We start from the raw sequence: 23,750 nt of genomic DNA, 5'->3' as shown, positions 1-23,750 counted from the left end.
TCTTGGAGAATCCCCAAAGTTGGTATCATCAGGTCCTTCCCCTTACATTGGTCTGAATCATCAAGGAAGATACATCTAATCTCTTACAAGTGGGTAAAGTACTGACTGGCTGCCAACTGTCTTGCAGCCAAATGAAACAAGAAGCCCAAGTTCTCAGATTATGGTTTGCTCAGACTCGAATCACCCCAGTTTATAGTATGCTATTCACAGCAGTCTGACCAAACTCACATAGGTATCTTTCTAAATCCCTTTCTGTAGAAAACTGTGTATTTCTTCCTCTTTCTCCCTGGCACTTTATTAGCACCACTAGTATTGCACAGATTACACTAGATTACCATTTAAAACGTCTACTTCTTCAACTCGACTAAAGCTTTTTAGAGTAGATACAGAAACTAAACATGCCTGCATTTCTTAACACCTGGCATAAAGTCTGATACTTGGTGGTACTCAGTCATTATTCATTACTTTGGGTAGAATAAAAACATCCGAAGTGCCTTTATTTTATGGGCAAGACTTCCTTTGAGGTAATAGCTATTTCTGGAATGCTGGATGTAGAGAAAGATTTGGAACACCTAAAGAGTCATACCTAGTAAAGTTATTATAATTTATAACAATTGGGTTCACTGGACATTTATGTATGTGGTAGCTTAGACTCCTAATGTTATTTCTGAAACTGTTACAAAATTTTTTCAGCAAGTGTTCATTGAATGTCTTCTAGGTGTTGGCCACTGTGCTAGACACTAGAACAAGACTGCAAGCCCAAACTGACCTAGTTCCTGCCACCACGGAGCTGACATGGCAGAGAGGAGTTTAAAGGTTTGGGAAGATAACTTGGTTCATGCCAGGTTTCAGAGATGTAAACAGGACATGGCCTGTACCTTCTGCTTCATGGACGGGCACCGTGGGAGCACTGTGACACTGAGCTCTACCTCAGAGAGCCCAGGCAGCATGGTTGTTTTATAATGTCTCTTCTGGAGACATCTCTAGAATCTGAGTCATAAATGAGGCCCTCACGAGTACACTAAAAATGAGAAGAGCCTATGAAAACCTGGAAAATGTTTGGAAATCAAATTATTTCTGAGTTTCAAAATGAACAAGAGAGGGCTCCTAGAAATCTAACACTACTAGGGAAGATGTCTGTCCTTGAGACAAAGTAAGAGAAACAGTCTTCCAGGAACCAGAGACAGCCTTAGGAATGCTGATCATTCAGTAGGAAACAATTGCTACGCCACAGGAGTCATCACATCAGGTTCCTCGTCTCCAAATTGATTATAGATGTTCATTGTGCTGATCAATAATGAGATTTTTACTTATTTAGTCAGAAAATATCTTTTCACACACATAGGTACTGGCAAACAGTGGTATCAAACTGTGACCATTGATTCTACTTTGCCATGTCATTGTTTGGAGGACTAGAGCTGGACTCTCTATTCCCTGCTGAGGTGTTTGCTTTGTCTCCCAGTGTATACCATTCCCTCTCAGACCTGGTTTGGCACTGCTGACATCAGTCTCACCAAGACAGCCAGTTCTCAATTCAGCTTCAATGTTGATCTCCACTTTCTGAGGATTAGCTTCTGTCCTTCCTGTACCAACTGCCTACCTGGTTAGCTTTCTGATTGCTTTGTGTGCTTGTCAATCTCCTTGTAGGCTTTTCTGCTTTTTCCTCATGACTGGCCCTCCCTGAAGTTAGTCACCTGCCCATCTATCTCTGGCATTATGTTATTATGTGAAGTCTCCCTTCCTTTGTGGACTCCTTCTTCCTTTTGCTGTTGGACCTGAGCCTAGCATCCGCCTCACCTCCACCACCCTCCTCAGTGCGATTAGTTTCTCTGGGCTCTCCCAGTCTAGCTTGTCCACCTATCACCCAAGCTCTAGCACTGGAACCAGGAAGGGCAGGTTCCTGAGACTTAAGGAAGTAGATGTTGGCAGGCCCCTAGGGCTTTTCTGAGACAACAACAACCCATTTGTTGCCAGAATTCTGTGGACATTGGGACCTTCTGTAACATGAGGAATGTTTATGGTTTACATTGATGGGTGACTTAATGGTAGTTGCCTCTCAGAATGCAAGTGTTCTGGGCCATTAAGCATTAAAATGTTCAGAGTAAAGTTTTCGGAACCAAGAAGGTACAGGTTGTTCTGAAGTTGAAGAAGAAAAGAAAAGAAGGTACAGATTGTTCTGAAGTTAAAGAAGAAAAGAATAGGCAAGGTTTCAAGGTCCAGTTAACTTAGAAAGTGTAGGTTCAGATCTAAGTGACACAGGCAGTCTATTCCAAAGTCTAAGCTGCATGGAAGGTGTGGTTTTGGCTTGTGTCCATTGATCAGGTGAACTGTTAGGATTAAGGTTTTTTGTTTTTTCTTTTTCTTTTTCTTTTCCTTTTTTTTTTTAGATGGTGGTCTTACTCTGCTGCTCATGCTGGAATGCAGTGGTGCCATTATAGCTCATTACAGCCCCAAACTCCTGGGCTCAAGCAATCCTGACCACATCCTCCCACCTCAGCCTCCTGAGTAGCCAGGACTACAGGCATGCACCATAACTCCTGGATAACTTTTTATTTTTCATTTTTTGTAGAGACAGGGTCTCACTATGTTGCCCTGGTGGATCTCAAACTGGCCTTAAGTGATCCTCCTGCCTCAGCCTCCCAAAGTGCTGGGATTACAGGTATGAGCCACTGCATCCAGCCAGGAATAAGTTTCTAGAACTTGAAAGACTCAAAAGAGGTTGGGGTTTAGAGTTCATTTAGAGGAATTGTTATAGCTGAAAATGCATTGCCAACCATTTTCACTATGCCTACTTGTATTATACATAGGTAGATTCCTTAAGGTTTATTCATCTCAGGACCTGAAGGACTAGGATGTGTCCCTATTATCATATCCAAAATTTAGTGACTTAGAGATAATCTAATAATCTCTGATAATTCTGAAAAATGAAGAATTCAATGTCCAGAATCAATTAATTTGTAACAGAGACAGTCACCTACAAGCTAAGTCTTTATCAGAGGCCCCCTGACTTCCCCATCTAGGATTTTTTTGGCGTGTTTTTCAGGGTTGAAAGAGGATGGGGATACACTTACTATGTACCCACAATTTTTTTTTATTAAAAAAAAGAAAAGGGATGAGGGATGAGGATGAAGGAAGAGAGAAGTGAAATTCTGGCAGTGTAGGACATAAGGAATCACTTAGTAAAGATACAGAGTAAGAGTCAGTAGTACCTTGGTGATATGGTTAGGCTTTGTGTCCCCACCCAAATCTAATCTTGAATTGTAATCTCCACATGTTGAGGAAGGGAAGAGATTGGATTCTGGGGGTGGTGTCCCCCATGCTGTTCTCATGATAGTCAATTTTCATGAGATCTGATGGTTTTATAAGTGTTTGACAGTACCTCCTATGCACACATTCTCTTCTTTCTCCTGCCACCATGTAAAGAAGGTTCTTACTTCTCCTTTGCTTTCCACCATGATTGTAAGTTGCCTGAGGCCTCCCCAGCCATGGGGAACTGTGAGTCAATTAAAGCTCTTTTCTTTATAAATTACCCAGTCTCAGGTAGTTCTTTATAGCACTGTGAAAATGGACTAATATACTTGGTGTACAAAATTGGTATAGAATCAAGTTACATTTTGGAGAATACCAGGAAGAAGCATCTGAAAGGGCAACAGGAGTGTCAGAACCAGGTTAAGAGCAAGCTCTGTGGTGCAATGGATAGTGCATTGGACTTTAGCCTAGATTGAAAGAACCAGGTTAAGCTCAGCAACTAATGCTGGTGCTTTCACTGGTTAGGCCTATAGATGGAATTGGTGAAGTTGAGGGTATACCACACTAATTTTTAATTTTTCTAATTCTGAAACCCAAGCTCACCTGATTGTGGCAGTGGGGAATGTCCAAAATCTGTAGGATAGGGCAGGCTGGCAGACTGGCAACTCAGGCTAATGCTGCTGTTTTGGGAATGAATTTTTTCTCTGGTAAGCCTGTTTTTGCTTGTAAGGACTTCAGCTGATTGGATGAAGTGCACTCATGTTATTGAAGACAATTTCCTTTTTTAAAGTCAATTAATTGTAGTTTTTACCACATCTACAAAATATCATCACAACATCACCCTAGATTAGTGTTTGATTAAATAACAGGATACCGTGGCCTAGCCAAGTTGACACACACAACTAATCATCACAGCAGGAAGGAAAAGTAGGATTCCTAGCAACTGAAGGTAAGGTAGAGTCAGTGCACTGCCATGAGTGCAAGTAGGCAATCAGAACCCAGAAACCCATAAAAATGGAAGGCACATAACAAATGATTAGATAAAAGCCACAGATCCTAGGAATCCCCTAAATTTGAGACAAATTATGACATAGGTTTGGTCTTTGTTTTTAAAAAATAGGTATGATTCAACAGCAAAATACTCTGAAGAAGGAACTGGTGGCATTTCACTTCCGAGATATCACTAACTAAAAGAATCGTACATAAGTGACCAAGTCCCTTTGGTGGTCCTCTGACCTTATCTATAAAATCTGAACATCTGATGAGAATAATGACAAAATGTTTGCAGAAAAGAATTTGAATGTAAAGTGTTTAGACTGCCCTGAGCTACATATCAAATCACTAAGAGGGATATTTATTTATTTGTTTGTTTGTTTATTTATTTATTTTGAGACAGTCTCACTCTGTTGCCCAGGCTGGAATGCAGTGGCATGATCTTGGATCACCGCAACCTCCGCTTCCCAGGTGCCAGTGATTCTCAAGCTTCAGCCTCCCAAGTACCTGGGATTAGAGGCACGTGCCACCATGGGCCTGGCTAATTTTTGTATTTTTAGTAGAGATGGGGTTTTGCCATGTTGGTCAGGCTGGTCTCGAACTCCTGACTCCATGTGATCTGCCTGTCTCAGCCTTCTAAAGTGCTGGGGTTACAGGTGTGAGCCACCATGCATGGCTAAGTTTTGTATTTTCAGCAGACATCGGTTTTCACCATGTTCGCAAGGCTGGTCTCAAACTCCTGACCCAGGTGATCCTCCCGTCTCAGCCTTCCAAAGTGCTGGGATTACAGGTGTGAGCCACCATGCATGGCTAAGTTTTGTATTTTCAGCAGATACCGGTTTTCACCATGTTGGCAAGGCTGGTCTCGAACTCCTGACCCAGGTGATCCTCCCGTCTCAGCCTTCCAAAGTGCTGGGATTACAGGTGTGAGCTACCATGCATGGCTAAGTTTTGTATTTTTAGCAGACATCGGTTTTCACCATGTTGGCAAGGCTGGTATCGAACTCCTGACCCAGGTGATCCTCCCGTCTCAGCCTTCCAAAGTGCTGGGATTACAGGTGTGAGCCACCATGCCCGGGTGGGATATTTTAAAAATACTGCTGCCTTAGTCAAAACTACATAAGATCATTAAACTGAAGTGGAGCCTGGGCTTCAGAATTAGAAAAATAAAAAATTAAAAAGAAAGAAAAAAAAACCTCAAACTTCTCTGAGTACTTCTACTTCATCCAGTCTGGAGAGTCAGGTGCCCACATTATTCAAATGTTTTTTTATTATGATTTTTAAACACATGATACTCCATGTGGTTCCCGGAAAGAAATCTGCAAGAACCTGGATTTGGTTGTCTTTATGGCATCTTCTAGTTCTAAAATGAATTCCTTCTGTATCAACAACTAATGCTGATGCTTTTGCTGGTTAGGGATATAGGTGGAATTGGTGAAGTGGGGGGTCTACTGAATCAAGGGAGTGATGGAAAAGACGAGCACAAACCCATAATGCCAGAAAGGAAAAGTGGCTCTCGTGCTGCCGATTTATTTTTTATTTATTTTTATTTTTTCATTTTTTTATATTTTTGAGACAGGGTCTCACTCTTGTTGCCCAGGCTGGAGTGTAGTGGCATCATCTCGATTTCCTGGCCTCAAGTGATCATCCCACCTCAGCCTCCTGAGTAGCTGGTACTATAGGCATGTGCCACCACACCTGGCCAATTTTTTGAATTTTTAATAGAGACAGGATTTTACCTTGTTGCCCAGGCTGGTCTCCAATTCCTGGACTCAAGCAATCCTCCTGCCTCAGACACCCAACGTGTTGGGATTACAGGTGTGAGCCACCACAACTGGCTATTTTTTATTTTTTGTTACAGGGCCTCACTCTGTCTCTCGGGCTGGAGTTCAGTGGCATGATCATGTGGCAGGCCGGGTCTCACAAACAGGCAGGCCTCTATAACAACTGTTTCAGCACTGACTGAATGGTTAGGTTAAATATTAAAGACTGAGAGAGCCACTGCCCTTACACAAAAGCTGGAACGAGTAACAAAGGCCCACCAAGATTCTTGCCCAGGTCTTCCCCGGCCTTGAAGCATGAGAAGATAATGAAGGAATACTCACACTCCTTGTGACAAGACAGTCGTCAGGAGATTCCCAGCAGCTGCCGGGTGAGGTTTTCCTGGGGACTCTCCTGAGGGCTATCCCATGCGCAAAACCACACGTCCCTCTCCCTACCCGGAATAACGGAGATCAGGGTGGACACGCTCAAAGGGTAAAACCAGATTGTATACCAGGAGCCTATTATTTTCCTATCTGGGTTTGTTAAGCCGTTTGCCTGGTACTGCCAATAGGGCTCGCTTATATATCCACTTTGCATTTGGTTAAGATCAGTTTTGAGTGGGTTTTGAATCTGTTCTGCCTGAGTGTACCCACCCCCTCTTGTCTTTGTCTGAAATCTGCCTCTGCTTGTTTGTGTATCTGTCATGGCTCACTGCAGCCTCAAACTCTGGCCTCAAGGGATCCTCACACCTCAGCCTCCCCAGTAGCTGGGACTATTGGCATGCGCCACCATGCCTGGCTAATTTTTGTTGTTGTTGTTGTAGAGACAGATTCTCCCTATGTTGCCCCAGCTGGTCTCAAATTCCTGGACTCAAGCAATCCTCTTCCCCATGATTTTCAGAAATAGTGTGTAAATCCCATGTTTCAGACATGTTTAGTTAGAGTAGTGACGCAGTCATTGTATTTATATTGGAATGCATTCTTTTCATATTTTTTTTTCTCACTGCTTTTAGGGTTGGAAGAGTTTAGTTAGAGTACTGTTTTCCAAAGGGTGTACTGCAGTCTACAGGATTCTGATAATCTTTTCATTAGAGAAGAGTACTCAAGCTTTATTTAATCAAGGGGGTTATTATAGAACTCATGTTCCATGGAATCACACTTTGAGAATGACTGCCTTAGGGTCACTGAAAGTAGAAGAGCTTAGCATCCACTATTTGCTAAAATTCTCTTTGGCCAACACTATTATTAATTTAGCTTCTTTCGTCACAAAACTGTAACCCCTTTTCAGCATGGAGTACACTTGCTAGGATGCACCAGTCTAGATAAATAAGGAAATCGTGAATTTAAATTGATTAGTGAAAATTGCTTGGATTTGGGGAGTTAGAAGTCTTGGGTATCAGTTCTAGTTCTGGCACCTAGTAAATAAGTAACTTTGAGCCTTAATGTGCTCACCTAAAAACAAGAATAAGATGTTTATAAGGGATATTGTTAAGTTTGACTTGAGCTAATGTGTATACAAACTTGTCAAATTGTGAACACTGTAAAAAGCAAGGCATAATTATCACAGAGCTATGTACTTTATATTGGTTCAGTAGGGTTTCAGAATTTCTACTATAGTCAAAGCACGTTTTGCTATATTGATTTTCAACTGCTATGAAGTTTATAGAAAACCAGAAAGTCTAAAATTTCTGTGACAAGGCTTTTTGTTTGGGGTTATTTTTAAAGAAAACAGAAGATCAGATTGTATTAAAATTTGATGATTGCATTATTCTTGTTATATATGTCTTGACTAGTATTTAGTAAAAGTTATAAGGAAAAAAGGAGCAGTTGTCTGCAATATACTAGAAATGAACTTGAATCTTTTCACACTATTATTACTACATTTTTCCTCTCTCCAGATTGCCCAATCACTGAAGAGCTGTGATGTTCCTAAACAGTTAAAAGTCAAGCACAGCTATGTAACTCATACAGTTTATCTTTGCCAGACTAGACGAAAGAAGGAGCACTACCGCATTCTGATAAAACAGGTCTATGCAGCTACCAGGATAATGGAATCTATGTTGACTTTAGCAACAGAACAACCTGTTAAGAAGAACACTCTTAAGAAATATAAAATAGCTTGCATTGTAAGTACAATTCTTATTTTTAGTCTTTCCAGTTTTGTGACAAATGTTAAAAGTATGATTTCCCATTTACATTGCTTCGTGTTGCTATTAAAATGTAAACTTTTAGGTAACTGTATTAAGTATTATCCCTTATGAAAACTCGAATGCAAATTAATATCTTAAATCATATTTTACAAGAAATTTGAGTAACAAGAAGGTAACATTTCATTAACCTCAGAAGTTGGAATCCATGACAGAATGCTTTGTGATACTGATTTTTTGCATGATTATAACTACCTCTCAATCACTTTTTTATGGCATGAGTATTTTAAGACAAGAAAGTGAAAAATTAAAATAATCATGTCCTATTATTTACTGAACCAACAATTTTATCCTATTTTACTTCACTCCTAGAGATAGTCTCTTTTGCCTATTTTCTCTTTCTTGTCCTTTTATGTGGTAAGATCTCCTGCCACCATTCCTCAGCCCCCCAAAAAAAATTCCTTGATTTTTTCTTTTTTCTTTATTTTTCTTAATTTAAAAATTTTTTTCTTTTTCTTTTTACTCCAGAAATATGCTTATCCATTTCCTTGATTTTATTACTCTCTCTTTTCCCTTCACCATCAAACTTTTGGGGAAAAGAGAGCTCATTTCATTGCTTCAGTTTTCTCAGCCCCCAACCAGTCCTTCGTGCTCCAGCTTTGTTTCTCCTGTACTAAGTCCCCGACTCAAAAGTCAGTCCTCCTCATCCTTTGTCCACTTGAATGTTCATAACAACAATAACTGCCTGGTACTTTCTCATTCTGAATTATTCTCTCCCCCTTGCTTCTTCCACCATGACACTGACATTTTCATTTTTTGTGACTTTTTCTTTTTCTGCATTCTTAGCCAACAATTTCTCTAATCTCATGAAAATTACAACACAAGCTTCACTAAACCCTATCTAAGATCTCTTAAGAAATCTCATGTTCTCTAATAGTCTTTTTAATTTTTATTTTATTTTTGAGATAAGGTCTCCCTCCATTGGGATCTCAACTCACTGCAACCTCTGTTTCCCAGCTCAGGTGATCCTCCTGCCTCAGCCTCCTGAGTACATGCTACAAGGCTCAGCTAAGTTTTTGTGAGTTTTCTTTTTCTTTTCTTTTCTTTTTTTTTTTTTTTTTTTTTTTTTTTTTTTGTGGAGACTGGGTTTCACCATGTTTCCCAGGCTGGTCTCAAACTTCTGGATCAAGTGATCCACCTACCTTGGCCTCCCAAAGTGCTGGGACTAAAGGAATGAACCACTGCACCTGGCTTCTAGTGGTTTTAAGAGTCATATACCCAGCCAAGAATTCCAAGTAATCCACTAGCTCCAACTTTTTGCCCAGTCTCTGTCACACAATTTCTTTTTTTAAAAGATGTTATTGTTTTGTTAATATGTATATTTTTAGAGACTGGGTCTCGCTATGTTGCCCAGGCTGTTCCTGAACCCTGGGCTCAAGCGATCCTCCCACTCAGCCTCTTGCGTAGCTGGGGACTATGCGTGTGCCCCAGTGCACTAGCCTGTTTCAAATGTCTGCTTCCTGACTCCTGACTCAGTACCTTATACCAAAACTAATTGCATTATTTTTTCACACCTATCTTGCTGCAGTTTTTCCCTGTATCCCACACTTTAAGGTCACCACTATTCTCTGTCTCTCCAGAATTGTTTCAAGAAGTAAATAAAACAACGTAAAATAATGTGTGTAAGTATTAAGCCCAGTAACAAAATAAATCCTGAATATATTCCAGTTATTCTTTATCCTTCTGGGAATTTCAATTTCAGAGTATTCTTTACAGCTGTTATGCTAATATATATATATATTTTTTGTTTGTTTGTTTGTTTGTTTGTTTTTTTGGAGACACATTCTTTCTCTGTTGCCCAGGCTGGAAGACAGTGGCATGTTCATAGCTCACTGTAGCAACTCGGGCTCCAACTTGGGCTCAAATGATCTTCCCATCTCAGCCTTCTGAGTAGCTGGGACTTTAAGCATGTTTATTATATTTATCCTAGCTTATCAATTCAGGACATTATAAAATCTTCCACAGCAAAATTTGTGCATCATTAATTTCCCTTCTTTGTATCTTTCTAGTGGTTTTTGAGTATATAATGAAGTTCAATATTTTTAAATCATTGTTTCAAAAGTACCCTGATGTCTTCAAACTTTTACTAAAGTTTCATTTAAACATTTTGAAGGTATCTGCTGTGTTTCTAGCACTCTTTGTTTAGCCCAGTTAAAGCCAAATGATGTGTTCTCAGTGGTTTTTGACATTCAGAGTATTCTCCCCACTTTGTTCACCACGTAACATCATTTTAGATATATGTGCACCCCAATATCATGAAGATTTTTTGGAATTACATATTTATAGTAAACGATTATAAAGGCTTAAAAATAGACTTCTTAGGCACAGCACAGTGGCTAGTGCCTATAATCCCAGCACTTTAGGAGGCCAAGATAAGAGGATCGCTTGAGGCCAGGAGTTCCACACCAGCCTGGTCAACATAGTGAGACCTCCAACTCTAAATAATAATAATAATAATAAGCCTTTTACTCTCAAGGAGCTCACAGAATAATGTAGAAAACAAGCCACAAATATATGGAACAAATACAAAATCATGAAGAAACAGATTCTAACATTAAACATTGTGAAGTTTTAAAGAATCTTAAGAACAGCTAGATGTTGTTGATTTTTCTAGCAAGTTAGAACAGCCAAAGTACCAAAGATAAGGTGTAAACCAAAATATGTTAATTTGTAAGTCTATGACGTGTGGGGTTTAGCAGAAGGAGTTCCCCAATGTTGTTTTTCTCTTTTGTAGTAACTCTAGTTTCAGTCGCCTGTGTCTTCTAAGCACCATGACAAGAGATGAACTGCTAATGGTGTTATTTAGTAAATATTTATGTTCATTTTTTTCCCTCCATCCTCTCCACTGAATGAATACATACTGAAAGGTCACTGACCCTTGGGCTAACTTTGAGACTTCACGTAAGAATTGTTTTCTTAGTATTTTAACATAGCTTCCCCAATGGTTGAACTCACTTCCATTGTAAACATTAGATGTGTTAATTTTCCAGTTGACTTTCAGAATGAAATCAACCCTCAAAAAAAAAAAAAAAAAAAAATCGTGTAGTTCTTAATTACCTAAGCAAAATCTGATTTTTTCTTTTGTGAAAGTTTTTTGTGTGTGTGTCTGAAACTATAACAAAGGTTATTGTAAAATACTTTCCTAAGTAATTTGATTGTGTGTCCTTTTGCCATTCTTCATGACAACACACAGTATTCAAGCCCTGTCATCCAGCATACTTATCTCTGGACTTCATGTAAGATCAAAGAGGGCAGCTAGAAGAATTCTCTTTAATTGTATCAGAGTTTAATCTAATAATAGCATGAAGTTCGTTACACTAAAGGGCTTTGTCAGCAGAGTGATAATGAATGACACAAACAATCTTTGGTCAGGCAGTTTCCAAATTACCTAACTGGTTTGTATGAGTGGAAGACCAAAGCAGATCATTTGCCAGTTAACTATTTGGACAATATATTTTTATGCATGTTAAATATTATCATCATCCTGTGATAGAGTAGGAAAAAAAAAAGCCCTGCTCCCTTAGAATGAGGCAGTTAAGGATTTAATCGTTCTGGAATTATTTTCAATAAATGATCTACAAATGGGTGCCTGGTTTAAAAAAAATGGCCCAGAAAAATGGTTTTATGGTTTTAATTCTTAACTTTAACTCAATTTGCAGTTAAGTTCATTGCATTTGAATGGTAAATGTGTTTGAATTTGAAGATCTGTAATAATTGGTATCTTTAAATTCTTCCAAAATATTCTTTCTTATTTTCAAGCATTAAATAAAATACTATACCTCTAGTTAGGCCAGATACTAGATCATTGTTGGATCTGGTATCTGGCATAACTAGCATGCTGCAGGTACTTAGAGAGAATACTGAGAAAGGGTGGTTATTTGTATCTGTGTAATTTTTTAAAACATTATAAAAGCTACTTTTTCTTTTTTGCAATAGGTTCTTCTTGCTTTGTTGGTGATCATGTCACTTGGATTAGGCTTGGGGCTTGGACTCAGGAAACTGGAAAAGCAAGGTATACCCCTCAGTCTTTTCTCTGAGCATTCCCTTATTTCTTCTCTCTTCGGGCCTTAATTCGTTAAAATGTATCTCCCATCCCAAGCCTCCTCTGTCCTCCATGCAGCATTCTGCTCCTAGACATCTCCCACTCTGCACTCTACTTATCTGGAGCCCACATCTGTGGTTGGCATTGCTCACTGTACTTTCTGGACTTTACTTTTTCACCCTGCTCATTTGAGATTCATTATCATTCCAGTGTGTTTTTCTCTTACCTTTCTCCACCCCCCCTTTTTTTTTTTTTTTTTGGCAGGGTCTCACTCTGCCTTTCAGGCTGGAGTGTAGTGGCACAATCTCGGCTCACTGCAGCTCCTCCCTGCCCTCAGGTGATCCTCCCATACTTGAGCTTCCCAAGTAGCTGGGACCACAGGTGGGTGCCACCACACCCGGCTAATTTTTGCAGTTTTGGTAGAGATGGGGCTTCACTATGTTGCCTAGGCTGGTCTCGAACTCCTGGGCTCAAGTGATCCAACCACTTCAGCTTCCCAAAGTGATGGGATTACAGGTGTGAGTCGCCATGCCCGGCCCTTCTTCATCTTTATAATGGACTTTGGTAAGTGGATCGCAGGCTTTTCATTCTGCTCCCACTGTCATTTTCAACATCTGATGACAAAGTATCTAGCCACTTAGTCTTGAAAGTCTTTGTTGCTTCATTCTCATGACCTCCTGCCACTACCCTGTGCCTTGACACCATGCTAGAGCTGTTCTACCTTTAAAATCTCTTGGTTCTTGATTGGGCAGTGCCAAATTTTTGAAAACTAGTGCATAATAATATCTTCAAAAAATTTGTTTCTCATAAGAAGCAAAGAAAAACAGGAGAAATATGTCCCCAAATATAAAAATACCTCACATTCCTTTTGCTGTATTTCATTATTATGAATAGTAAATGTACCACTTACAAATGACAATATAAAAAGAATTACCTATAATCTTTTTACATATTATTTTATTACTTTTACTAAGGTGAAGTATAAGGCCAGTTGCATTCACGTCCCTCCCTTTCTGTTGTTTGTTTTTTGAGACAAGGTCTCACTTTGTTGCTCAGGCTGAGTGCAGTGGCGTGATCACGGCTTACCACAGCCTCCATCTCCTGGGCTCAAGTGATCCTCCCAGCTCGGCCCCTCAAGTCCCTGGTATATAGGCATGCACTACCACACCTGGTTAATTTTTTATTTTTGTGTAGACATGGGGTCTCACTATGTTGTTCAGGCTGGTCTCAAACTCCTGGATGCAAATGATCCTCCCACCTTGGCTTCTTGAAGCATTGGGATTGCTGGTGTGAGACACTGTGCCCAGCACCCTCACCCCATTTTTGTCTTCTTAAAAATTTTATGAGCAATAATCATACCTCAAATAAACCTCATTGGCTACTATACTGCCACTGCACAAAGCTCTGGACCCCTTTTTAAATTTGACTAAAACCTTCTAGTGTGACTCCAGTGGAGTAAGTCTCATTGCTGCAGCATTAGGAAGCCTCAGTAAGGTTAACTGGCAATTTTCCAGTCATGTATCTACTTGAGAAATACTCAGTTTCCCTAATATGACCTAGGAGCACAGTAGAACTGAAAAGTTGAATAATTGCTGGAAGATTACTATCTTCCCTTGGTCACTTGGCTGTTGTGTTTCTGGGCCATGGTGCCATTCCTTGATCAAAGAAATGTTGACAGGCCATTTCAGTGGTATTGTTTTGACGTTAGTACACACAAATGGGCATCATTTCTTGGCTATTTTACCCCCTAAATCACATAAATTGATTGCAAAAGGCATATCTAATGTCTGAACAAAACCTCCTTTTGTTCCAGCTCTTTCATTCACTTTAGTACACCCATTGGCTGGCTTCCCAGAGTCATTTTTCCTTGTCCTCTTCCTTTCATCTGAGTTGATCAGCCCTATGTGGCAGCACTCTCTTCCCTCTCCCCGGCAGGGCATTGGTAATTAACTCCAGCCTCTTTTTGCCAGCATCCTTAACATAGTCATCCTGTTTACTACTCATTTTTCCACTGCATCTATTCTCCTAAACCCCAACCCTGAGTCATTTTCACCATTTTCCACTCCAGTTAACTCACCTTCCATAGACATGTATTTTTTTCTAATGTGAGTTTTAAAATCTGTGCATGTTCTTACAGATTTACTGTCATGACTACACATATTTTTTGATTGAACATTATATGCTTGGTATTATTACAATTACTGGAGATAAAGTGGTGAAGACAAGAGACAAAATCCTTCCAGGAGTTTATATTTTAGCATGCAAGACAGACAGTAAAAATATAAATAAAAAAATATATATAATAAGATAAAGTGCTAAGAAATAAGTAAAGCCCAAAAGAAGGAATCAGGGTCGTGTGTGTGTGTGTGTGTGTGTGTGTGTGTGTGTGTGTGTGTATGAAATAATTTTTGAGTAATGACTGAAGGAAGTGAGACAGAAACATAGGGACTGTTGGGGAGAAACATTCCAGGTCAGAAGGACTATGAAGTGCAAAGACCAAAGGCAGGAGCTTGCCTGGCATGTTCCCTTTAAGGAATAATAAAGAGGCTATGAACTAGAACTAAAAACACTACAGAGAGGTGGTCATAAAATGAGACCTATTAAATAAAGAGGACCCCGATCAAGTAAAGGTTAGTATGTCAAACCCTGGTCTTCAGCTTTCATTCTGAGTGTGACAAGAACTGATTGCACGATTTGGGCAGAGGAATGATATGCTCTGGTTTGCTTTTTAATAGAATCCCTAGGGCTACTCTGTTATGAATAGATGGTAGAGTGAGAGCAAAAGTAGAGAGACCAATCAGGAGATTATTCCAATAATCTGGGCAAGCCTTATGTCTTAAACCAGGGCAGTAGCATTGTAGCTGGTAAGAAGTATTTGGATTCTGGATCTATTTTAATGGGGTAGATAGATTTTATTGAAAGACTGGATTTGGAGTAAGAAAGAGAGGTCAAGAATGACGCCAGAATTTTTGCTTGAACATCTGGAAATATAAATTTCCATAATTGAGTTGGGGCAGATTGTAGAAGGAGCTGATTTGGGGAGAAAAATCAGGGGCTCAGTTTTGGACCTGTTAAATTTGCTAATTCTATTGGACGTCCAAGTGCAGAAGTCAAGAATGTAGTTGGACATATGAGGCTGGCTTTAGAGGTGAAGTCCTGCCTGGGCATATACTGTGGTGCTTGTCAACATATGTGGGATTTAAACCATGACACTGGGGTAGAACAACCTTAAAGAATTGGGAAGGTGAAGGGGAAAAGCAAAGAAGACTAGGAAGGAGCAGCCAGGAATGTGAGAGGAAAGCCAGGTGACTAATGTATTCTAGAAACCAAGTGCAGAAAGGTTTGGTAAGAGGAGAGCGTATGAAAAAACATAAAGACCATCTATGTAAATGGTTGTGATATATCTAAATCTACATTTTTTTTTCTAGTTTTTCATTGAGCACTTTTTGAGACCCATCAGAATTGTCATGCATACATCTGTTCTTATGCTTCTACTGTGTGCTACTTTTTGGCATGTACCCAACTTGCCAACCAACCTATGCTCTCTCCTGGTGCTGAATACCCAAATTGGCTTTAGTTCCTCACCACCACATAAATACTGCAGGTTCCCTTACAAACCTGTATGATAAGTACTTTGCCATAGACCAAGGAATGAAGTTTCAGGAAGTTAGGGTTTTTATCTTCTTAACTCAGGTATGTAGTCTCAGGTTGCTTTCTAGAATGGCTGCTTCAGCCTACCCTACCTTCCTTTACCTCACCTCTCCACCAGCCATTGCCATTATTCAGCTCTCTAATTTTTGGCAATGTGAAGTTGGGTATGGAATAAAGTCTTTCATTTTAGTTTCTATTTCTCTGTCCTGTTGCTCTAATCCATGTTGGTTGTTCTCTTGGTCTGGTGGATGGTTGAGATTTCCATTAGCCCATCTATTGTGTTAGGTCCCATGATTTTAAAATCTCTTTCTTCTTGTTTCATTTTCTCATTTTGCTAAAGAACAACTTGATAGCTTTCTAAAATAGGATGCATGAAAGAGATAACTTGAGTCTTTGCCTATGTAAAGACATATCATTCTAACCTAATACTTGACAGTTTGGTTAGGTATTGAATTCTAAGATGGAAATAATTTGTTTTTCTAGAAATCTGAAGGTATTACTTTACTGTCTTATAGCATCCAGTGTTGCTTTTAATATATTTGGTATTTTAATACATTTCTGATTAGTGATCCTTTGTAGGTTGCTCATAATCTCTCTGTGGAGGCTTTCAACATCTCTTAATCCTGTTGATCTTTTAGTGTGAGTTTTGCCCTGGGAAACTTGGTGGACAACTATGATGTAATAATTTATGCTCTTCAATTCTGGAAAATTTTATAATATGATTTCTTTAATAACATAAGCTCCATTTCCTCTTTCACTTTGAGGCCTTACCTCCCTGTTCTAAGATCAGTTAATTAGCAGCCTTAGTTATAACTGCACAGTTTCTTGGTTATACAAGACAACAAACTCGAAGTCTCAGCAATTAGGACTTGGAATCTTCTTGTGGACCACAATTCTGCTTACCATATCTCTACTGAATTTTTCTTTACTTCTCTCATATTTTTACTTCCAAGACCACCCTGAATGTGGGGTCTTTTTAAAAAAATTATAGTTCTCTTATTTTGTTGACACAGTATCTTCTCTATTTTCTGAGGATCTCAGTACTGTGTGTGTGTGTGTGTGTGTGTGTGTTGTTATTTTAACTCTTTTGCTCCCTGCATTATTTCCTTTTCAATCAAGTTTTTCTTTGATGTTGTTTGTTGGGTGTTTGTCTTTCACGTAGGTTGCTATCCTGCTATCCTCAAATGTCTGGGGACCATCTGTTCCTTTTCAGAGTAAGGGTTGCTTTTTCTTATCACAGTTACCCCCCTTTATGTCTATTGTCTCTGTGATGAAAGCCACTCCTTATTCCTCCAGATTATGAGCTTCCTAGTCTGGAGTGGGCGGCAGGGTGAGTAGTCACTGCTTCACATCCAAGCTTTTACCAATTCTCCTACATTTAGCCTTGTGCCTGTTCCCCTCTTCTCTTACCTAATGTCCCCTGTTTCTCTTACTTAATGACCTCTTCTCTTACCTAATGACACCCTGAGACCTCCCTTCTACGGTCCTAAGGGAAAGCCCTTGGCTTTTTTTTTTTTTTTAAATTTCCAGGACTCCTTCCTCTTAGGCACCTAGTTATTGTTTCCTTCATTCTGCGATTTCTGTCTTTCAAAATTCTTTTTCTGCTTCTATCTTCTATTACTTGATTTAGAGTATTTATATCTTTTTGTAAACTATTTTCCTCTTCTTTTTGTGAAGATTTGTGGAATTTGAGGAGATGGAAGAGGTAAATGAGTTTTATCAACCAGCTACTTTTTTTTTTTTTTGCCTCTCGAGTAGCTAGGACTAAAGGCACGTGCCACTGCACCCAGCTAATTTTTGTATGCTTTGTGGAGACGGAGTTTCGTCATCTTGCCAAGGCTTGTCTCAAACTCCTGAGCCCAGGCGATCTGCCTGCCTTGGCCTAGTGCTGGGATTACAGGCATGAGCCACTGCACCAGGCCTCAACCAGCTACTTTTAAAAAGAAAACTGTATTCTATTTTGTAGTTCGCTTTTTTCCAATAATAACATAAACATTTCTCGAAATCATTAAAACCGTGAACAATAATGTTTTAAAATAACTTCTACTGGCATCCAGAAATGCTTATAATGTTATTTTATGTAGATATAATAATTTAATAAGTCCTCTCTTTCATGTACATTAAGACAGTTTCAGTTGTTAAAATATTTTTGAAATTATGTGTAACACTATGGAGAACATTTCTCAACATAGATCTTTGTATGTTTCTTTAGTATAAAGTCTGGAAGTGAAATTGCTGAAATCAAAGGATATAAAGATTTTTTCAATTAATAAAAAATTTTAAGCATACAGAAGTAGGAATACTAATTTAATAAATGTCTATGTATCATCACCCCACTCTATGAATTCATGACCAATCCTGTTTTATTTATACCTTTCTCCATAACCTCCTCTACATATTATTTTGAAGCAAATACTTGACATTATTTCATTTCTATAAACATTTCATTGTGTATTTCTAAAAGGTAAATTTTTTTTAATGTTTCATAATATTGGAGATAAATATTTTAAAGAAAATGTTCTCCACTTTGTAGATAGACTTTTCAAATATTAGTTTTGCATGGGTAATATAATCTCATTATTTATTTAAAAGGTTTTCTTCCATTGCCATATAATAGCTATCATGTTTCCCTCCTCAGAAATAGCTAAGATTATTATCACATTATTGTATATTCTTATAGAAATTTTATAACAGCAACTTTGTATTTGTGTTTTCATGTACTCCTTTTGCCTTTCTGCCTTTCTGCATCTTTCTTTTCTTAAAATTCACATTTTACAGCTTTTGTTTCATATTGTAAAATAACGTTCCTGAAAGATTTTGTGAATTTATACTACCAATAACTGTATATCTCATTGATTTGTTAGTGAAAAATGATCATATTTTTCTTATGTTCACTAACTTTTTACAGAGCACTTTGAAAATCGTCTAAGTCTTCTGTTTGATGTTTTTTGGGGTCAAACTATAGTAGGATGAATTCAGGAGATCTAATGCTCTGATAATTATTACTTTTAGTGCCTGTTATGTCAGTCCTCATTGTCCTTAACCTTTCTTGCCTATTTTGGAAATGAGTATTCTAAAATACTGTCCTTAACCGCTTAACTCCTGAGACATTTCTATTTTGATAAGCTCCTAAAATTTTTTTGTATATGTTGTGAGGCAAGAATGTCAAGAGATTCCTTACCCTATATAGCTAGCCAGTTGTCCCATTACTGTGTGTTATTCACTGTTACTTTGCAGTTACCACTTAAAATTTTTTATTATATAAAGTCTCTACAATTATATCTGCATTATTTATCACTTAATCTGCAATTACCAGCACAGTGCCTGAAACATAATGATGCTAAAATAAATATTCATAGAATAAATAAGTAAATAAATTAATTTAAAATTATGCAGTGGTTTTCAAGGGAGAGAAACAAGTTGTGCATAGGTGAACTTTCCCACACATACTACTATACCCTCCTTGCCTTCAAACAACTCCTTTAGAATGCAAAGTAGAAAGCAAGTATCATAGGGAATTATAGATAATTTTCAATGGGAATCCCTAGCAAGGAGAAATGATATTTAGCTGGGCACACACTCCTTGCACAGTGAGAACTACAGAATTCCCATTGCTTCTTATTGCTAATATGCTGATGACTCCAAGTCAGTATCCTTAGTTTATGCCTCTCTTTCCTGAGTTTCAGACTCAAATATTCAGATCCCCTCCTAAATATGTATTTGCTTAGATATCTGGAAAACTGAACTTCCCTTTTCTCAGTGCCTTAGCCTTACATTTTGGAAGTCATCCTTGGCTCATTCCTCTTCTTCACTCTTTATATAAACCTGAACTCAAACTAATTGCACTTTAATTTCTCTTATCTCTATTTACATCTTCCTTATGTCTACTGCTACTATCTTCCTTCAGGCCCTTATCATTTTTAGTTTGGGTTAAAATTTCTTGCTTAGTTCAAGAGTTTCCATCCCTACTCTACTCACCTATTTTCCAGAGTGGCTTTCTAAAACACAGATCTAATTCATTACTCTCTGCTTACTCTTTAATGACTTCCCGTTACCAAAGATTGGGCTTCAAGCCTCTTAGTATGGCATATGCACCTTTCCTCACTCTAGTCCACCTCTACCTTTGAACTCTACCCCTTAGCCATCATAACCCATCTGCTATTCTCCAAATATGCCTTCCTTAGCTTCACTGATTTTTAAAATCTTGATCCTTTCTCAAGACTCAATGGTGTCCTTGAATCCCCTTGCTAGTTTTTGTCCCACCCCATGTGCTCCCATGTACTTCTTGAACACATTATTATTATCATCATTATTATTATTAAGGCAGAGTCTTGCTTTGTCGCCCAGGCTAGAGTTCAGTGGCACAATCTCAGCTCACTGCAACCTCTGCCTCCCGAGTTCAAGCAATTCTCCTGCCTCAGCCTCCCAAGTAGCTAGGACTACAGGTGTGCACCACCATGCCTGGTTAACTTTTGTTTTTTTAGTAGACATGGGGTTTTGCCATGTTAGCCAGACCGGTCTCAAACTCCTGACCTCAAGTGATTCTCCCGCCCTGGCCTCACAAAGTGTTGGTATTACAGGCGTGAGCCATGGCGCCTGGACATATCAGTGTCATTATTTATTACATTGCACTGGTAGATCTTGTAGCACCATAAAAATCATCTAGTTGTCTGTCGTAGTCTGTGCCATGTACTTCCTGTATGCTTCCACTGTTTAAGTATGAGATATTGAATAGCTGCTAAATGTTGGGGCCCTATTTCCTTTACTTTGCAGGCAGCTGCAGGAAGAAGTGCTTTGATGCATCATTTAGAGGACTGGAGAACTGCCGGTGTGATGTGGCATGTGAAGACCGAGGCGATTGCTGCTGGGATTTTGAAGACACCTGTGTGGAATCAAGTATGAGTTCTGAGAATAAGTTTATTAGCATGTTGGTTGTGCCACTATTAATACATGTCAAATTTTTTTCTTTTCTTTCCTTTTGTTTGAGACAGAGTGTCACTCTGTTGCCTAGGCTGGAGTACAGTGGCATGATCATGGCTAACTCTATTCTTAATCTCCTGAGTCCAATTGATCTTTCCACCTCAGCCTCCTGAGTATCTGGGACCACAGGCATGCAGCACCACACCTGGCTAATTGTTTTTAACCCCATCTCTACTAAAAATAAAAAACTTAACCATGTTGCCTAGGCTGGTCTTGAACTCCTGGGCTCAAGCAATTCTCCCACCTTGGCCTCCCAAAGTGCTGGGATTATAGGCATGAACCACTGCGCCAGGTCTGTGTCCAAATTTTCATCTACATACCTTGTGTATTAGTTTCCTAGGGTTGCCATGACAAAGTACCACAGACTGGGTGGCTTAGCCAAGGAAGTTTGTTTTCTCACAGTTCTGGAGACTGGAAGTCCAACTTTTAGGTGTTGGCAGGGTTGGGTCCTCCTGAAGACTCCAAAAGAGAATCTGCTCCATGCTTCTCTCCTAGCTTCTGGTGGGTGCTGGCAATCTTTGGCTTTTGGCAGCACAGCTCCAGACTCTGCCTTCATCTTCACATAATCTGTGTCTCTTCACATAGTCTTCTCTCTGTCTGTGTCTATGTTTAAATTTTCCCTTTTAATAAGAACACCAGTCATACTGGATTAAGGCCCACCCTAATGACCTCATTTTACTTAATTATCTACAAGTAATTTTTTTTTGAAACAGTCTCACTCTTATCTACAAGTAATTTTTTTTAAACAAAGACAGAAATGAAATAGTCTGTCATTTCTACTTCACTAATTAGCTAGAATGTTCTACAATGAGAAATATCCATGAAGCAAAATGTTTTGTTTTTGCTAATTTTTGTTAAGATTTTAAAAATTTGTTAAACTTCCCCATTTGATATCAGTTATTCTCATTGGCTATTTCTTTTTTTTTTTTTTTTTTTTTGATACTTTCCTTTTTCTCTTCTTAGACTATATGTCTATAGTTATTAAATCCATGTCTTTTTTTTTTTTTTTTTTTTTTTTTTTTTTTTCCTGAAACAAAGGCCGGATTGCAGCAGCACAATCTTGGCTCACTGCAACCTCCACCTCTTGGGTTCAAGCAGTTCTCCTGCCTCAGCCTCCTGAGTAGCTGGGACTACAGGAGTGCTCTACCAAGCCCAACTAATTTTTGTATTTTTGTTGGAGACAGGGTTTCACCATGTTGGCCAGGCTGGTCTTGAACTTCTGGCCTCAAGTGATCCCACTACCTCGGCATCCCAAAGTGCTGGGATTACAGGTGTGGGCCACTGCACCTGGCCTCGGCAAGTAATTTGGAACCGTTTCTAAATAAGATCATATTCACAAGTAATGGGGGTTGGGACTTCAACATCTTTTTAGGGGACACAATTAAACCTATAACACCTATACACGGTCTTATCATCATTTCCCCCTTAACAATGCTAAATACAGAATTCACACTTTATTTAACCAAGGTTGAGGAATAACAGGCTATGGTAAATGAAATACTGTATCATTACATACATTTCAGTGGAGTTTTACTATGGCTGAAGTTCAACATCTTGTTTGTTTCATTTGCAGTGGTTCTCAAACTTCAAGGTGCATAAAAGTCACTTGGAAAGCGGGTGATTCTTGATCATTCTGATGCCAGTATTCCACAGGGCACAATTTGAGAAATGCTGTTCTCCAGGTGGAAAAGACAGCTTGCAATGTTTAATTCCCTAAATAACCTGGGAAGGTGGTGGTGGAGGGGGGTGTCTAGTGGTTGGAGGAGAGTGAAGATTAGAAGAGTAGAGTTCTTTACTTTATGTTCCCTGAAAAGGGCAAGAGGGAGAGGATAACCCAGTATAGATAGAGATCTGTGTTCCCTTTACTTAATCTCCAAAAACGTTTTCTTTCTATGTAAATGAGAAATGCTGGAGAAGGAAGAAATCTATATATAACTGAGGTGGACAAAAGTTGCCTGTTGAGAGTGTTTGTCTCAGAACAAGGCTGATGTTGATTTTAGTCACTGTTTCCTAGCAAGTGGCAGTGCCAAGCCACCTTCCTCCAGCCTCTTGCTGCTTTTAGCAATGGGATTTATTGAAACTGTTCTCATCCTAAGCCCATAGCCTGGGAGAACCCCCGAGGCATGGGTGGCAGCTGCTTTGTCACTGCTGTCACTTTCCACTGAGAGGTACCTTGACCTGCCTACATTCTCAAAGACATGACTGTGCTCCTGTTACTTCTGTTGTCACCTTTTCTTCCTTGCTGCTTGTCTTTAGACAAGGCTGGGCAAAGCTGCTCTTGGGTGGCAATAATCAGTCAGGGCCAGTGATTCTTCACTTTGGGGAGCTCCTGCTCTTGGATGGGAATAGGAGCCGTGTTCAGATCTTCTTCAAGCTCACAGTGTACCTGCTAAGTAAACCTGGGTTGTGGTTTATAAAGCTGCATTTCTCTCTGCCACCTAGCTAATGAAGAAAAGTGGTGGTTTACCCCTCATTTGGCATTATGTATTTTCATTTATTAATACAGATAAATGAAATTCTTGGTTGTATTATTTGATTGTATTATTATACAATCAAATAATTTGATTGTATTATTTGATTGTATTATTTACAATCAAGAATTGTATTGTATTATTATATTTGGTTGTATTATTATAATATAGCAGTAAATAAATGAAATTTGTATATTTTATATTGGAGGCTTAAATGCTCAGAACTGAACTGTATCGTTTTACAGCTCGAATATGGACGTGCAATAAATTTCGTTGTGGAGAGACCAGATTAGAGGCCAGCCTTTGCTCTTGTTCAGATGACTGTTTGCAGAGGAAAGATTGCTGTGCTGACTATAAGAGTGTTTGCCAAGGTAAGCAGGAGTATGTTGAGTCA

The 23,750-nt window shown here is 39.0% G+C and overlaps 1 protein-coding gene and 1 non-coding gene across 4 annotated transcripts in view; one reads left to right on the top strand and one right to left on the bottom strand.

The window, feature by feature from the left end:
- The first annotated feature begins 6,228 nt into the window (after positions 1–6,228).
- ENPP3 (ectonucleotide pyrophosphatase/phosphodiesterase 3) overlaps positions 6,229–23,750 on the top strand; it is a 99,836-nt gene continuing 82,314 nt past the window's right edge. Inside the window, exons 1-5 of one of the 3 annotated variants that reach the window (XM_050786298.1) lie at positions 6,229–6,394; positions 7,996–8,131; positions 12,149–12,224; positions 20,679–20,801; positions 23,602–23,727. In XM_050786298.1, the coding sequence (XP_050642255.1) occupies positions 8,054–8,131; positions 12,149–12,224; positions 20,679–20,801; positions 23,602–23,727 (403 nt within the window). In that variant the 5' untranslated portion in view covers positions 6,229–6,394; positions 7,996–8,053. Of the gene's footprint in view, positions 6,395–7,903; positions 8,132–12,148; positions 12,225–20,678; positions 20,802–23,601; positions 23,728–23,750 lie in introns of all 3 variants that reach the window. The other 2 variants (XM_050786297.1, XM_050786296.1) reach the window with 2 other exon arrangements.
- LOC126953951 (U4 spliceosomal RNA) lies at positions 13,517–13,658 on the bottom strand. Its single transcript, XR_007725421.1, has one exon. It is a non-coding gene; the product is annotated as a U4 spliceosomal RNA (small nuclear RNA).

This window comes from Macaca thibetana, chromosome 4, assembly GCF_024542745.1.
Source record: "Macaca thibetana thibetana isolate TM-01 chromosome 4, ASM2454274v1, whole genome shotgun sequence".
Classification (NCBI taxonomy): domain Eukaryota; kingdom Metazoa; phylum Chordata; class Mammalia; order Primates; family Cercopithecidae; genus Macaca; species Macaca thibetana.
The sequence above is the reverse complement of the archived record's forward strand: the minus strand, read 5'-3'. Positions and strand labels throughout refer to the sequence as shown.